Source organism: Emys orbicularis, chromosome 24 (genome assembly GCF_028017835.1).
Source record: "Emys orbicularis isolate rEmyOrb1 chromosome 24, rEmyOrb1.hap1, whole genome shotgun sequence".
In the NCBI taxonomy this organism is placed as follows: Eukaryota; Metazoa; Chordata; order Testudines; family Emydidae; genus Emys; species Emys orbicularis.
Window position 1 is genome coordinate 1,051,804 of NC_088706.1, and position 15,928 is coordinate 1,067,731.

Consider the following 15,928-nt stretch of genomic DNA (forward strand, 5'->3'; position numbering starts at 1 on the left):
ACAGATCCTAGAATTCATAGGAGTGCTTACAGTGCTTACTGGAGATCCATGCATCCTGCCTTTTAATCTAGAATATCATCCAACCCAGGCACCTGGAAGTGGAAAAAAAAACGTTGAGGAAAGAGATGCATTTAATGCACCACGGAAAACAAATCCTTGCAGAAGGCTGGTAATTTAACCAGTTCTCAACATTTCTTGAGTGTCAATTTATACTAAACCATTCACTTGCATCAATGCCTTTTACAAGCAGAAATTTAAAAGTATCAAGGAGGGAAAATCTATAAAACTACAGTATTTCTCCCTGCTTAGCATTGTAGCAGACTTGTCCAATGCTTTTCCTCCACATTAATCTACACCATACTAAAGCAGCACAACAGCCACACAAGCCCAGAGTACTGTATAAATAAAAATTCTTAATATTACCCTAGTGTAATGAAATAGGAAAGGTAAAAGGCATCCAACTAATAAAATGATCACTGAAATTCATACATCAGAATTTTTGTAAAGCACCATATTTCAGAAAGCTGTTTGAAATGTATAGCTGTATCTGAAGTCAAAGGCAGAATATCCTTGCATTTGATGATCAGATTCCCAGTGAGGTTCCTCAATGAATGTGAACACTACTGAACCAGTCTACATACTGGTTTTCTGATTTTATGTGGGGAGGTTTGGAGATGGGGACGGGGGCGGGCAGGGGGGAAAAAGGATTTCCTATTTCATCATCTAATCCAGCTGGTTCTTTTCTACTGTTAGGCTCTTGCTTTCAGGGTCATCCTTGTTCTGACTGGTTTGTTGTTCTATTTGTGGGATGGAAATTTGTGGCTGTTCTGCTCGCATGCTGGGATTGGTCAGCTCCTTGGTATTCAAGTTAGGCAGCTCCTCTGCACACAGGGAAGGATTATTTCGATCATCTGCATGGAGCGTGGGATTGGTCATTTGTTGTTCTGCTTCTTGTTGAGATGCTGGTGCATTCGTATCTTTGGGGGGGTTGGGGCAGCTGACAGGAGCCAGCACCAAGGGAGGATGAGGTAGGTCTTTCTGTAAGAAAATAAAAAAATAAAAATCATTTTTAGGATGATGTGAAGTGAGTAATAAGAGCTATTATTGCTACTAAGAGCAATTTAAACCATAATTTCTCAAAACCAGCTAGTTTTTACAGGAGACCAATCATTATACTGAATGGCCAACAGCAATTACACAATGGCCTTTTGGTGAAGGAGTTCAAAAATATGAACTGAAGCACATTGAAAGGAGAAGGATTACTTGCTGCGCAACTGCAGTTAATTCAAATCATCCCTAATTGTTGAAAGATTTGCACATCTATTCTCTGGGCAGGTCCCACTGAGTAACAAACACAGTGGGAGAATGCTCTCTGACGAATCTAATTAAATGTTTAAAGCCTATAGGCTCATTATCTCTGACTGATATAGGAAGCACTCTCAGCTCTCTTCCTGTTTACCTGCCATGGTGATAGTTGCTTCCCATCCTCACTAATAATAAATAACAGCTGGCACTTTTCTGGCACAGTTCACCGGATCTCAAAGTATTTTAACATTAATTAAGCTTCACAATTCCCCTAAGACATTTTATTCTCATTTTACAGTTGAGGAACTGAGGTATAAGATATGTTAAGTACCGAGATGAGAAATTAAACCCCTGTCCCAAGCTCTACCCATTAGGTCCTATCTCTGACTTTTCCTTTCTACTGGAGAGTAATCACATTTAAGGGATACACATTCAATACAGAGAATGTCCCCAAAATCTGGAGAGCAGTAGCTATTTGTTTTAAATCCTTTACCAGTGATTTGCTCTGGTCTTCCCCATGATTAGGTGTCTTTAACAGACTACCTGTAAGATGGTCTATTGGTTTTCTCCACTGTTTCTCATTTTTTCCATTTGCATCATGAGGGCTCATCTGGTTCCTGTAATATGTTCTCTTAAATAGAAAGTGACCTCTCCTCCTTTCAGCCCTTGTCTATCATTTCTATATATGCTCTTCCTACCTGAATTGCCATTTGACTTGTACATTTAATTCCAACAAGCTTCTTCAAACTTAAAGGTCAAGCTTACTATGCATTATCAACTCAAACTCAACCTGCCTATTAGCTCTGTGCCTGGCATTTGTGTAGACCAGAGATGGGCAAAGCCCACTCTATAGCCATCATTAACCTCAGTGTAGAGAATACAGATTCTAACAAACTATCTTCATCTGAACACCCACGTTGCACTGATCTGCAATGGGCTGCACCCCTTTCTAAGGATGTTAGTGACGGCTTTCTTTTACACAAATCAGCTGCAGTTTTGCTCCCAACAAGTTTCCAATGTGGCCTTCAGATATGAAAAGTTTGGCTATCAAAGGGATATAGATACTAAATACAAATTGTGAGTATCAGCAGGATTTAAACAAAGGAAGAGACCCTTTTTCATTCCACAATGTATCTTTATGGTTATTCATTTTCTCCCCATTCTCATACCTTGAACTGCCTACAGAATAAGGTGACTATATTTTAAAAATAAAAAAAAAGAGACACTTTTGTAGAAACATTCTGGGACCATGAAAATAATCAAGGACTAAAGTGTTTGTTTTTTAAAGTGTGCTGGTGTTATTACTTCCAGCTTCTGACCCAATAGTTGCATAATTCTCCGAGGGGAGGATTTTTCATAGTAATTTAGTGTTCTGAGTGAGGCCTGGGTGTACACTTCCAAATGTTGCCAGTATAACTATGCCAGCTGGGCATATGAAAAAAAATCACAATCCATAGCTATGCTGGCAAAAGTCCAAGTGTAGACACAGTTATACAGATAGCTCAGTTCAATCAGGGAACTGGTATAAGCTATATCAGCAAAAGAACTCCTGTCAGTATAAGTTATGTCTCCACTAGGTGGGTTTGCCAGTATAGTTATGCTGATATAGTTATATTGGCAAACCCTTTGTAATATAGACAAGGCCTGAGTTTATCATGAAATCGATCAATTGACTAACATTCACTCATAGCAAAAGAACTGCTTTGATACTGGACTTGTCTCTTCACTCCAAATACTGTTTATCACACTGAACTCTCATTCCACTGGGCAGTGTTTCCTGGTGAACACACAATAAATTATACTCTGTACGGCAATACATTTTGAACAAAAAAAATAATAGTTCTAAAACAAAAATAAATACAAAAAAACAAATCCACAAGTGTTTTGACTTAAGTGAAAAACCAGGACATTTCAGAAGCTTGTGGGACACCCTATGAAAAATCTAGTCTCTTTCTGCAGGATCTTGAATTGATTTGCTGCATCTTTACCCTTATATTAAATATCTGCTCAATGAATTATCCCTTACTATGAGGTACCTACTCCCTTCATAATGGATGCATTTAACTTGCAACAAAGAATTTAACAAATTAGCCTAAAGGTGACAATTTAAGATCCTAAATTAACTCCCTACCTCCTTAACTCCTTTTGTTAACCTGCAAAAAGATCCTTACAATTCTTCATATTCATGGAAGTCACCTGATGAAGTTATAATTAATAAAACATATAATAAAGCTATTTGTCACAAATACCAAGACTTAGAGCAGGGTCAGGGTGGATAGGTAGGGATTGATCTACTTTATACTGGTTAATTTTAGTGGCTACAAACATTAAAGTAGAAAATTCTAAGGCTCATGTTATACAATTGCTAAAGCCTGAAAAGACTCTTTAGGACCAAAACATGAACATTAAATGAATGCAAAATATCAAGTTCTTTGTATTGTTGGATAGTACTACAATATTTTACTCAACTTTAATTCTATTTAGGATTTATAATATTAGTATTTCTTGAAGACACTCATATCAAACTGGTATTCACCGCAAAGCCGCTGCCCGTCCAGAACATTGCAAGCTCCTTACGCCAAAGGGCCACAGCAAAGCTAGTGATAAGAGTACAGGGCACCAAGTAGAGCAGAGCTGGCTGACCCATCTGCATCAATGCCAAGGCTACAAAGGTCACCAGAAGGCCAATGCCATATGCTAAAAGGAGATAAAAAATAACAAAAGAAAATAATTCAGATATAGCTCTGGTCAAGAATGGTAGCACAATTATCTAGAAAAACATTCTAATGATAGCTTCCTTCAGTTAGTAGTATGAAGCTGCTTTTATAGTGCTTTGCAGACTTCCCTAAATACCACCACTCTGTGTCCAACATTCGTTCAGGATTACTCTTTGCTAAACATGGAAAGATTATCTGCTAGACTAGGGGTGGGCAAACTACGGCTCAGGGGCCACATCCGGCCCTTCAGATGTTTTCATCAGGCCCTTAAGTTCCCGCTGACGAGTGGGGTCAGGGGCGTGCCCTGCTCCGCTGTGGGGCTCCCAGAAGCAGTGGCATGTCCCTCCTCCGGCTCCTATGTGTAGGGGCAGCCAGGGGGCTCCGCACGCTGCCCCCGCCCCAAGCACCGCCCCCGCAGCTCCCATTGGCTGCGGTTCACAGCCAATGGGAGCTGCAGGGGCGGCGCCTGCGGACGGGGCAGCACGCAGAACTGCCTAGCCACACCTCCGCGTAGGAGCCAGAAGGGGAACATGCCGCTGTTTCCGGGAGCTGCTTCAAGTATCACCCCCTGACCTCCTCCCACACCCCAACCCCCTGCCCCAGCCCTGATCCCCCTCCCACTCTCTGAACCCCTCTGTCCCAGCTTGGAGCACCCTTCTGCACTCCCAACCCCTCATCCCCAGCCCCACCCCAGAGCCCGCACTCCCAGCCGGAGCCCTTACCCCATCCTGCACCCCAACCCCCAATTTCATGAGCCTGCCATACAATTTCCATACCCAGATGTGGCCCTCGGGCCAAAAAGTTTTCTCACCCCTCTGCTAGACTATGAGATGTTGTCTTTCAGTGAAACAGGACAATTGTGCAGTATTTGTGGTACAATTAACTCAGTATCTAGAACAATTTTACAAAGGCAAAATAAATCAATGAAACATTTTATTAAATCACTTGAGTTTAAAAAAAAAAAAAAAAAAGGGCAAAAAAGGCCTCGTATTTAAACCATACAATATTTTAATTAAAACAAATAAATACTGCCTGATCACTATAACCAGCACTTCTTGTGATTTGGAAGTGCTTGGCTTTTCACTCACGTTCTTGGGCATCACTGCAACATCATTAAACAGATACCTAGTTGTGTTTGTGATGGGGTATACCAGGCCCTCTGTGGCCCCTTGCTGGAGGCCCCTGGATCCTACTACACCCTGCTCTAGGAAAGGAACAGTGAAGATGGGTCCTCCAGGCCTGCCTACAGAGGCCTCACAGAAGCAGGCTCAGATAAAAGGAGCTGCAGGACCTTAGCAGGACAGTTCCTGAGACCAGAGGGGCAAGGAAGGTGCTCCTCTCTGGCCAAAGGAGCTCAAGGAATCACCAGTGTATGGTTCTGGCTGCATTTGCTTAAGCTGTGAGAGAGAGGAGCTGAGAACTTTAACCTGAGATAAGGGATGACGATAAATGGGCTACGTGGGAAGAGGCCCAGGGAATTAGCAGCATCAAACAGGAGTGAGTGCATATGGCTGCTGTTTATAGGGTCCCTGGGTTGGAACACAGCATAGTGGGCATGCCTGGATTCCCCCACCGATCACCGGCCGCTGCGGGGAGCCCCGGGCCCTTTAAATCACCGCCAGGGAAGCCGGTCCGGTCTGGCACGGCGTACTGGCTCTTGCCGGTATGCCGTACCAGACCGTACCGGCTTACTTTCACCTCTGGGGAGGGCAGATAGTTTTTGGACTTTTGCTACTCCAGAATGGGTTCGTTTTGATTGTGTGAGCCTGCTGGAGGGCCAAGGCACTGAAGACCCGCCAAGCGACGTTGAGGGTGCAAGGAATGGGAAAAGGTCTACAATACCACACAACAGCAGAAGGTGCTCAAGGGGTGAGTGCCCGCCGTTAGAATGTTACTACTCATTGAAACATTTATATATTTACAGAAAATATTAACAAATACAAAAGACCTTTAAAAGCTTGCAAGGTGCAAGTTTGTGGGCTTATTTCTGGTGCAGGAAGATAAATGAAGCTTTTTGTCTGGCTATTTTAATCACTTGAAGTTAAGGTTATAAATGCTAATCTATAACTTAAAGCAGCCATGCAAAATTTTACCCATACAAGGCAAGTATTTTACTGTTGGGAGGCAATATATTGTTTATCCAGTTGTTATGGCAAAGGGTATGCAAGTAATTCCGTATCTAGGCTAGTACATTTCATGTCTATTCTGCAAGGCTGATTTAAGAGAATACCACAGCAGAATAAGTGTAGCTTTAGTCAAGAAATTCAAATTTAAAGATTACATTTAAACACCCCAACCTGTGAATGGAAATGCAGCAGCAAGGTAGCTCAAGTCATCTTAGGAGTCCCTTTGGAGCTAGCAACTCTTGTAGGAATCCCTACAGTAGTTTTTCCTAAAGCGTTTTGGAGCCTTCACCTGGACATAGCTTAAGCCCTCGCTGTCTTAAGAATTTCCTTTAGGGAGTCTGCAGAGTTGGAAGTCTGACCATAGGCTGCAGTAATCCTTAACTCCATCTAATATGATTTGTAGATTTTACAGACTCCATATACTTCATATAGAATCATAGAAATGTAGGGCTGGAAGGGACCTTGGGAAGTCATCAAGTCCAGCCCCCTGCTTTGTGGCAGGACCAAGCTGACCTAGGCCATCCCTGACAAGTTTTTGTCCAACTTGTTTTTAAAAGCTTCCAATGATGGGGACTCCACAATCTCCCTTGGAAGCCTCTTCCAGAACTTAACTATCCTTATAGTTAAAAAGTTGTCACCAATATCTAACCTAAATTTCCTTTGCTGCAAATTAAGCCAATTACTTCATGGCCTACCTTCAGTGGAAATGGAGAACAATTGATCACCGTCCTCTTTATAATAAGTCTTCCAATATGTTAAGGGATATCAGGTCCCCCCTCACTCTTCTTTTCTCAAGACTAAACATGCCCAGTTTTTTAACATTTATCATTTTTGTTGCTCTCCTCTAGACTCTTTCCAATTTGTCCACAAGAGGAGGTTACTCACCCTATGCAGTAACTGACGTTCTTCGAGTGTCTCTGTGGGTGCTCCACTCCAGGTGTTGGTGCGTCCCTGAGCCTTCGCTCGGATATTTTTACAGCAGTACTCGTACTGGTCATGCATGTGCAGAGCCTGCCCCCCCACTCTGAGTGTACCTTAATAGTACGTGTGCACGACCGGTCTCCTCAGTTCCTTCTCTACAACGGAGGCTATCCAACTCCAAAGTAGAGGAGAGGAGGTTGGGTAGTGGAGCACCCACAGGGACACTCATCTCAAAGAACCTCAGGCCTTGGCTACACTGACGCCGTACAGCGCTGCAACTTGCTGCGCTCAGGGGTGTGAAAACGCCCCCCCTCCGAGCGCAGCGAGTGCAGCGCTGTAAAGCGCCAGTGTGATCAGAGCCTGCAGCGCTGCACGCTCACTCACAGCGCTGCAAGCTACTCCCCTCGGAGAGGTGGAGTCACATACAGCGCTGCGAGACCTCTCTCGCAGCGCTGGCGGCGTGACTACACTTGCGCTTCACAGCGCTGCCACGGCAGCGCTGCCGCAGCAGCACTGTGAATTCCCGAGTGTAGCCAAGGCCTCAGTTACTGCACAGGGTGAGTAACCACCTCTTCGAGAGAGAGATATCCCTGTGGGTGCTCCACTCCAGGTGACTTAAAAGCAGTGTGTCTCAAGGAGGTAGGGACTTCGGATTCGGTAGGAATGCAGTAGATAATACAGCTCTGCCTAATCGTGCATCAGAGTGAGGGCCTTGAGTAAGGGCATAATGCTTAACAAATGTGTGTTCAGAAGTCCAAGTGGCTGCTTTACAGATGTCATCCAGAGGAACTTCACGTAGAAAAGCCATGGAGGTAGTCACAGACCTAGTGGAATGAGTTCTGATGCCGGCTGGAGGCGTAACTTTCTTTATTTGATAGCACAGTAGGATACAGTCAGAAATCCAGTATGAAAGTCTCTGGGTAGAAATAGGTGTCCCTTTGGAGCGCTCCGCAATGGAGACAAAGAGTCTAGAAGAGTTTCTAAAGGGCTTGGTTCTATCCAAATAGAAGGACAAAGCACTGCGTACATCTAACGTATGCATTGTGGATTCAAAAGAGTTTGCATGTGATTTAGGAAAGAAGATTGGTAGGTGTATCGGCTCATTGATGTGGAATAACGAATGCACCTTTGGAAGAAATTTGGGGTGTAGTCGGAGGGTAACCTTGTCCTTAAAAAATAGTGTGTATGGTGTGTCCGCCATGAGAGCTGCTATTTCTCCTGCATGTCTGGTGGAGGTGATTGCCACTAAGAATGCTGTTTCCATAGAGAGGTGTAAGAGGGAGCAAGTGGCTAGGGGCTCGAATAGTTGTTGAGTTAAGCAGGATAATACTAAGTGAAGGTCCCACGGAGGGGTAGGAGGTTTAATGTCCGGGTATAGGGATTGGAGCCCTTTGAGAAAATGCTTGGTGATTGGATGAGCAAAAACAGAGGTATCGTCGATCTTGTAATGAAAAGTTGTAATAGCAGCTAAGTGGACTTTGATGGAGCTGAAAGAAAGGCCAAATTGTTTAAGGTCTAATAGGTAGTCAAGTATGGGCAGAAGAGGTACAGAAGTAGGAGGGAGTTGTTTCGTTGAGCACCATTGTGTGAATCATTTCCACTTTCGGAGATAGGTGATGCGAGTAGATTGTGTTCTGCTATGTAGGAACACTCTTTGAACCTGCTCAGAGCATGCTAGTTCATTTTGGAAGAACCATGTAGGAACCAAGCTTTGAGGTGAAGCATGGACAGGTTGGGGTGAAGAAATCGGTCGTGTTGATGTGATAGGAGATTCGGAGTGAGGGGCAATGAAATCGGTGGGCGAATTGACATTCTGGTGAGGAACGGAAACCATGGTTGTCTGGGCCACGACGGGGCAATCAGAATTACCCTGGCATGATCTGTTCGTATCTTTGTCAGAACTCTGTGAAGAACCGGTATTGGGGGAAAAAGCATACTTTAAGTGTTGAGCCCATAAGATCAGGAATGCATCTCCTAGGGAATGTTTGCCCAATCCCTCTCTGGAGGGAAATTCGGGACATTTCTTGTTCTTTGCAGTTGCAAAGAGGTCCACGGTTGGATAGCCCCAAACGCGGAATATATTGCGTATGATCATGTCGTTTATCTCCCATTCGTATCCCAGGGAAAACGTCTGCTTAGTTCAGGGCTTCTCAAACTGGGGGTCAAGACCCCTCAGGGGGTCATGAGGTTATTACATGGGGGCTCGCGAGCTGTCAGCGTCTACCCCAAACCCTGCTTCACCTCCAGCATTTATAATAGTGTTAAATATAAAAGAAGTGTTTTTAATTTATAAAGGGGGTTACACTCAGAGGCTTGCTGTGTGAAAGGGGTCACCAGGACAAAAGTTTGAGAACCACTGGCTTAGTTCGTCCGCGGTGGTATTCAGGGCCCCGGGAAGATAGGCAGCTGATATCTGGATGTTGTTTGTGAGGCACCAATTCCTGAGCTTCATGGCTTCCATACAAAGCGAATGAGAATGAGCCCCTCCATGCCTGTTGACATAGAACATGCATGTGATGTTGTCTGTCATTATCCGAACATGTTGGTTCTGAATAAATGGGAGGAAGTGACGGCAGGCATTGCATATGGCTTGCAGTTCTAGGACGTTTATATGTAGGGAGGCTTTGGTGGGACATGTGCGCTCCCCATCCCGTGAGGGATGCGTCGGTAGTCATTATGAGTGATGGGGAGTCCTGGAGAAAGGGGACGCCTGAGCAGAGGTTGGAGAGAACTGTCCACCATCAGAGGGAGTCTTTGATTCTGAAGGGTATGGATAGAGGCTTGTTTGGAGCGTGTACGTTCGGTCTGTAAACTGTGGCCAACCAAGCTTGGAAGCACCTCATGTATAGGTGTGCATTTTTGACCACGAAAGTACACAAGGCCATGTGGCCTAATAGTTGCAGGCAGTCTCCTGCAGTGACCTGGGGACTGTTGTGAAGTTTTGTAACCAGGAGTTTTATGGTGTTGAAACGATCAAGTGGGAGCAACGCTATTCCCGTTTGGGAATTAAGGTGCGCTCCTATGAACTCCAGTTGTTGGGTAGGAGATAAGGTGGATTTGTTTTTGTTTATTTGCAGGCCAAGGGAAAGGAAGCAAGTGACGGTAAGCTGCGTGGATCAAAGCGCTTTGTCGACCATTGAGGCTTTGAGAAGACAATCGTTGAGTTAAGGAAATATTATAACCCCCTGTTTCCTGAGGTGGGCAGTAACCACGGCTAGGAGTTTGGAGAAAACTCAGGGGGCGATAGATAGGCCGAAGGGCAACACACTGTATTGAAAATGTGTCGAACCGAGGGTAAAACGAAGAAAACGTCTGTGGGCTGGGTAAATAGTCACATGAAAATAAGCGTCCTGTAAGTCGAGGGCTGAAAATCAATCGCCCTGCTCCAGCGCTGGGATTACAGTGGTGAGTGTAATCCCATTTTGAACTTTTGCTTTTTGATAAATTTGTTTAGCTGCCTGAGGTCGAGGATTGGTCGCCATCCCCCGGTATTCTTTTCTGTTAAGAAGTAATGGGAGTAGAAACCTTTCCCTCTGTGTTGTTCAGGAACGATATCCACTGCCCCCAATTGAAGGAGATGTTGCACTTCTTGGAGGAACAGTTGCTCGTGAGAGGGGTCCCTGAAGAGGGACGGGGAGGGTGGGTGGGTGGGAGGCGGGGAGAGGAAAGGGATAGAATAGCCAACTGTGAGGACCTCTAAAGCCCACTCGTCGGTGGTAATATTGCGCCATTGATGGGAGAATGGGCGTAGGCGGTGACCAAAAATAGGGGCAGGCGGTGTAAACGCTGAAGTGGGAATATTGTTTTCTATACCCTCAACCAAGGCTTCAAATTTGCTTATTGGTTGGAGGGGGTTGAGACGCTGCCGAGGAGTTGGGACGGTGGCGTTGGTATCTGGATCTCTGGCGTTGCTGTTGTTGCTGTTGCTCGTGAGATCTATGGAATTGCTGGGTGTATGTGAGGTAGCATGGTCGCTGGTAAGGCTGGTATCTATATTGTCATCTTCTGGTCATAGGGGGTTTGAATTCCTAAAGACCAAAGAGTTGCCCTAGAGTCCTTCATGGAGTGGAGTATGTCATTTGTGGTGGAGGCAAATAGTTTGTCACCGTTGAAGGGGAGATCCTCAGTGGTACTTTGGACCTCCTGGGGAAAGGAAGACGACGAGAGCCATGACCCTCGACGCATCACAACTGCTGTGGCCGTGGACCGTGCCGCTGTATTGGCCACATCAAGGGCAGCTTGAAGAGCAGTGCGGGAGATGATTTGTCCCTTGGAAACTATGGCTGTAAACTGTTTCTTTTCTTCTGGAATGTGATCAATAAAGTCCATGAATTTATTGTAATTTTTGTGGTTGTACTTTGCTAGAACAGCTGTATAATTAGCAATGCGAAACTGCAACGTGGAAGAAGCATATACCTTACGCCTGAGCAAATTACTTGCTTACTGTCCTTATCGGAGGGAGTGGAGTGGGGAAAATGGTGTTTGTTCTTTTGGTTAACTGCATCTACTACCAGCGAGTTTGGCGCTGAGTGAGTGAAAAGGAATTCTGAGCCCTTGGAAGGAATAAAGTACTTTCGGTCTGCTCTCTTACAGGTAGGCAGGCTTGCAGTCGGGGTTTGTCAAATGGCCTTGGCAGGTTCTAAAAGAGCTGCGTTGATAGGTAATGCAATTCTAGAAGAAGAAGAGGGCTGCAGGATGTCAGTTAGCTCATGCTGCTGTTCAGGAACTTCCTCCGGGTTAATTCATAGCTCACTGGCAGTTCTTTTAAACAGGTCTTGAAATTTTGAGAAGTTGTCCGAAGACGTCGGAGGAGGCGGCGGAAGCAATGCTTCATCAGGCGGAACACCTGGTTCTACCGGGTTAGAGGCAGGCCGTGCTTGCTCTTGTGACAGGGTTGCCTGGTGTCTGGAGTCAGTGGCAGGGTTGTCAGCTGATGGTATCAAGCAGGCCTCACGCCTGGCTGCATTGGTATAACGAGTATGGTCCTGAGTATAAGGAGCCCATGGAGTCCAATATTGCCACTGTGATGGGAAGGGCATGGGTGGTACCATCCAGGGGTTAACGCACCATGGGTCAGGACCCTCAGAGTAGGATGCGGCAGCTTTTCTATGACCTCTCTTGACTGGGGACTGTGGATGGGAGATCTGATAAGGTGAAAATTCTCCCTGCAGCCCAGATTCCTCATCATTGGAGGAAAGCTGTGCGGACCTTCCCTGAGGGTCCGGAGAGAAGTAGGTGTTAAGTAGGGGTGATTGCAAGATAGGTGACACCAGGAGGTCCCTTGAGCGTGTGAATTGCCATGCTGCAGTGCCTCTGTGAGGGAAGGGCTGAGCGAGAGGAATTTGTTGTGAGGAGGGATTCCTCTGCACCGAGCGTTCTGTCACTGCCGGATAGTTCAAAGGCAGACGGTGCGGGGAGAGTGAGAGGAGCCTGCAGGGGGTCAGGCAGGCTAGTATGTGTCGGCACCGCTTCCATTGTGGTGCCGAACAGTGCCGTGTGAGAGACAGGCAACAAAGCCTGAAGCCTTAGCACTGGAGGTTTGTGTGACCGCCGCAGCCGCAGGCGGATTTCGCATGGTGCCAGAGGAGCCCGGTGCATCAAAGATACTCAGCCAGGGGAGCGCGGGGAGAGAAGCAGTCCCTGGAGAAGGCTTGTCCCTGCGAATACCCTTTGCGGGTGAGAGAGACTAATGTTTTTTTGAAGTTTTCTTTTGTCTCTTTAAAGCAGGGGAGCTGCAGTGTACAGCAGAGTCAGGGCCCGGGTCTGAGGCTGGTCCGAGAGATTTTTGCAGCAGGAGCAGTTTTAGCCACAGCTCCCTGTCTTTGCGTGCCCTGGATTTCAACTTGCTGCAGTGGGCACACTTTTGGGGGATGTGGGACTCCCCCAAACATTTAATACATTTAGAATGGCCATCTGAAAGAGGGATGGCATCATTACAGTTAAAGCAGCGCTTAAAACCTGGAGAGCAAGGCATGTTGCAAGTGGCTGTGCTGACAGGCACGAATTTTTTTTTTTTTTTTTTAAAGAGACGAGAGAGACGGGAAAAGGGTACCTAACTATTACTGGTAAGCTAAACTAAGAGGGAAAACAAGTTGAACAAAGGAGAGAAGAAATTCTCTAACGAGTCTGCTGAGCTCCATCTCAGGCCGGGGACAGTAGAGAAGGAACTGAAGAGACTGGTCGTGCACACGTACTATTGAGGTACACTCAGAGCGGGGGGAGGGGGGGGCGGCGGCTCTGCGCGTGCGTGACCAGTACGAGTACTGCTGTAAAAATCTCCGAGCGAAGGCGCAGGGACGCACCAACACCTGGAGTGGAGCACCGACAGTGACATCTCTCGAAGAAGAACTTTCCTAAATTGTGGTGCCCAGAACTAGACACAGTACTCCAGCTGGGATCTTACCAGTGTTGAGTATAGTGGGACAATTACCTCCTGTGTCTTACATACAACACTCCTGTTAATGCACCCCAGAATCATATTAGCCTTTTTTACAGCTGGATCACATTGATGACTGATATTCAGTTTGTGATCCACTATAACCTTCAGATCCTTTTCAGCAGTACTACCACCTAGACAGTTATTCCCCATTTTGTAGTTGTGCATTTGATTTTTCCTTCCTAAGTGAAGTACTCTGCACTTGTCTTTACTGAATTTCATCATGTTGAATTTAGACTAATTCTCCAATTTGTCAAGGTCATTTTGAATTTTGAACCTGTCCTCCAAAGTGCTTGCAACCCCTCCCAGCTCAGTGTAATCTGCAGATTTTATAAGCATACGCTTTACACCATATCCAAGTCATTAATGAAACTATTGAACAGCACTGCACCCAGGACCAATCCCTGCAGGACCCTACTAGACGTGCCCCCCCCCAATTTGCCAGCAAACTATTGATAACTTATAGTAATTTCATGTAAAGAGTATGCTTATGAGAATGTCATGCGGAACAATGTCAAACTTATAAAATGAAGGTATATCACTACTGCTTTCCCCCATCCACTAGGTCAGTAATCCTATCAAAGAAGGAAATTAAGTTGGTTTGGCATTATTTGTTCTTGACAAATCTATGCTGACTATTCCTTATAACCCTATTATCCTCCAGGTGCTTACAAACTGATTGTTTAATAATTTGCTCCAGTATCTTTCCAGGTGTTGAAGTCAGGCTGCCTGGTCTATAATTTCATGGTTCCTCCTTGTTCCCCCTTTTAAAGATAGATACTATGTTTGCCCATCTCCAGTCTTTCGGAACTTTTTCCGTCCTCCAGGAGTACTCAAGGTAATTGCTAACAGCTCCAAGACTGCTTCAGCTAGTTCCTTAAGTACCACAGGATGAATTTCATCAGGCTCTGCTGACATAGAATCATAGGACTGGAAGGGACCTCGAGATGTCATCTAGTCCAGTCCCCTGCACTCATGGCAGGACTATTATCTAGACCATCCCTGAAAGGTGTTTGTATAACCTGCTCTTAAAAATCCCCAATGATGGAGATTTCACAACCTCCCTAGGCAATTTATTCCAGTGCTTAACCACCCTGACAGTTACGAAGCTTTTTCTAATGTCCAACCTAAACCTTTCTTGCTGCAATTTAAGCCCATTGCTTCTTGTCCTATCCTCAGAAGTTAAGAACAATATTTTTTCTCCCTCCTCCTTGTAACAACCTTTTAGGTACTTGAAAACTCTTATGTCCCCTCTCAGTCTTCTCTTTTCCAGACTACACCAACCCAATTTTTTCAATCTTCCCTCATAAGTCATGTTTTCTAGCCTTTAATCATTTTTGTTGTTCTTCTCTGGACTTTCTCCAATTTGTCCACATCGTTCCTGAAATGTGGCACCCAGAACTGGACACAATACTCCAGTTGAGGCGGAATAGAGCGGAAGAATTACTTCTCATGTCTCGCTTACAACACTCCTGCTAATACATCCCAGGAAGATGTTTGCTTTTTTTGCAACAGTGTTACTTTCAGCAGTACTCCTTCCTAGGCAGTCATTTCCCATTTTGTATGTGTGCAACTGATTGTTCCTTCCTAAGTGGAGTACTTTGCATTTGTCCTTATTGAATTTTATCCTATTGACTTCAGACCATTTCTCCAGTTTGTCCAGATCATTTTGAATTATAATCCTGTCCTCCAAAGACATGAATATATCTAACTTATCTAAATATTGTTTAACTTGTTCTTTTCCTATTTTGGCTTGCATTCCTTCCCCCGATTGTTAATATTAATTTTGTTGAGTATCTGGTCATCATGAACCTTTTAGTGAAAACTGAAGCAAAAGAAGCATTAAGCACCTCAGCTTTCTTGATGTCATCAGTTATTAGGGTTAGATGAAATGTACTGAATAAAGCCAAAAGTCAACCAACCCAACAGCCTCCCAAAAGTGTCAGACATCACTCCTTATGCAGGGCAAAATAAAAAAAATTGAGCTTTGAGGCAAAGTTTTATCAAATTAGGAGGTGGCAAAATCATTCACAACCTTTCCTGAAAGTGAACCTCCTAATTTTTCAGATCATCATTTTAAAATGCCTTATCTCTCTATCTCAAATTTGAAGAAACTTTCTTCCCCCTCCATTAGCAGAGAACCACAAAGGATAAGTTGTAGCTCACTGGGTTAGTCAATCAACTGAGGGCAGGTCTAGACTACCGATTGTCGATCTAACTTACATCACTCGGAGTGTGAAAAAGACACCCCCCTGAGCAATGCAAGTTACAGCGACTTAAGCGCTGTCCACACCAACATAGCTTTTGTCTCTTGTGGAGGTGGTGTAATTATGCTGATGGGAAAGTGCTTTCCCGTCGGCATAGAGCATCTTTACAAGATGCGCTACAGCGCTGATGTAGCGCTTTTAGTGTAGACCTGCCCT

General features: G+C 45.0%; 1 protein-coding gene across 1 annotated transcript in view; it reads right to left on the minus strand.

The window, feature by feature from the left end:
- Positions 1-692: 692 nt before the first annotated feature.
- SPPL2B (signal peptide peptidase like 2B) overlaps positions 693-15,928 on the minus strand; it is a 133,626-nt gene continuing 118,390 nt past the window's right edge. Inside the window, exons 14-15 of the mRNA XM_065422146.1 lie at positions 3,842-4,002; positions 693-1,038 (exon numbers count right to left, since the gene is read on the minus strand). Of these exons, the coding sequence (XP_065278218.1) occupies positions 724-1,038; positions 3,842-4,002 (476 nt within the window). The 3' untranslated portion in view covers positions 693-723. The remainder of the gene's footprint in view (positions 1,039-3,841; positions 4,003-15,928) is intronic.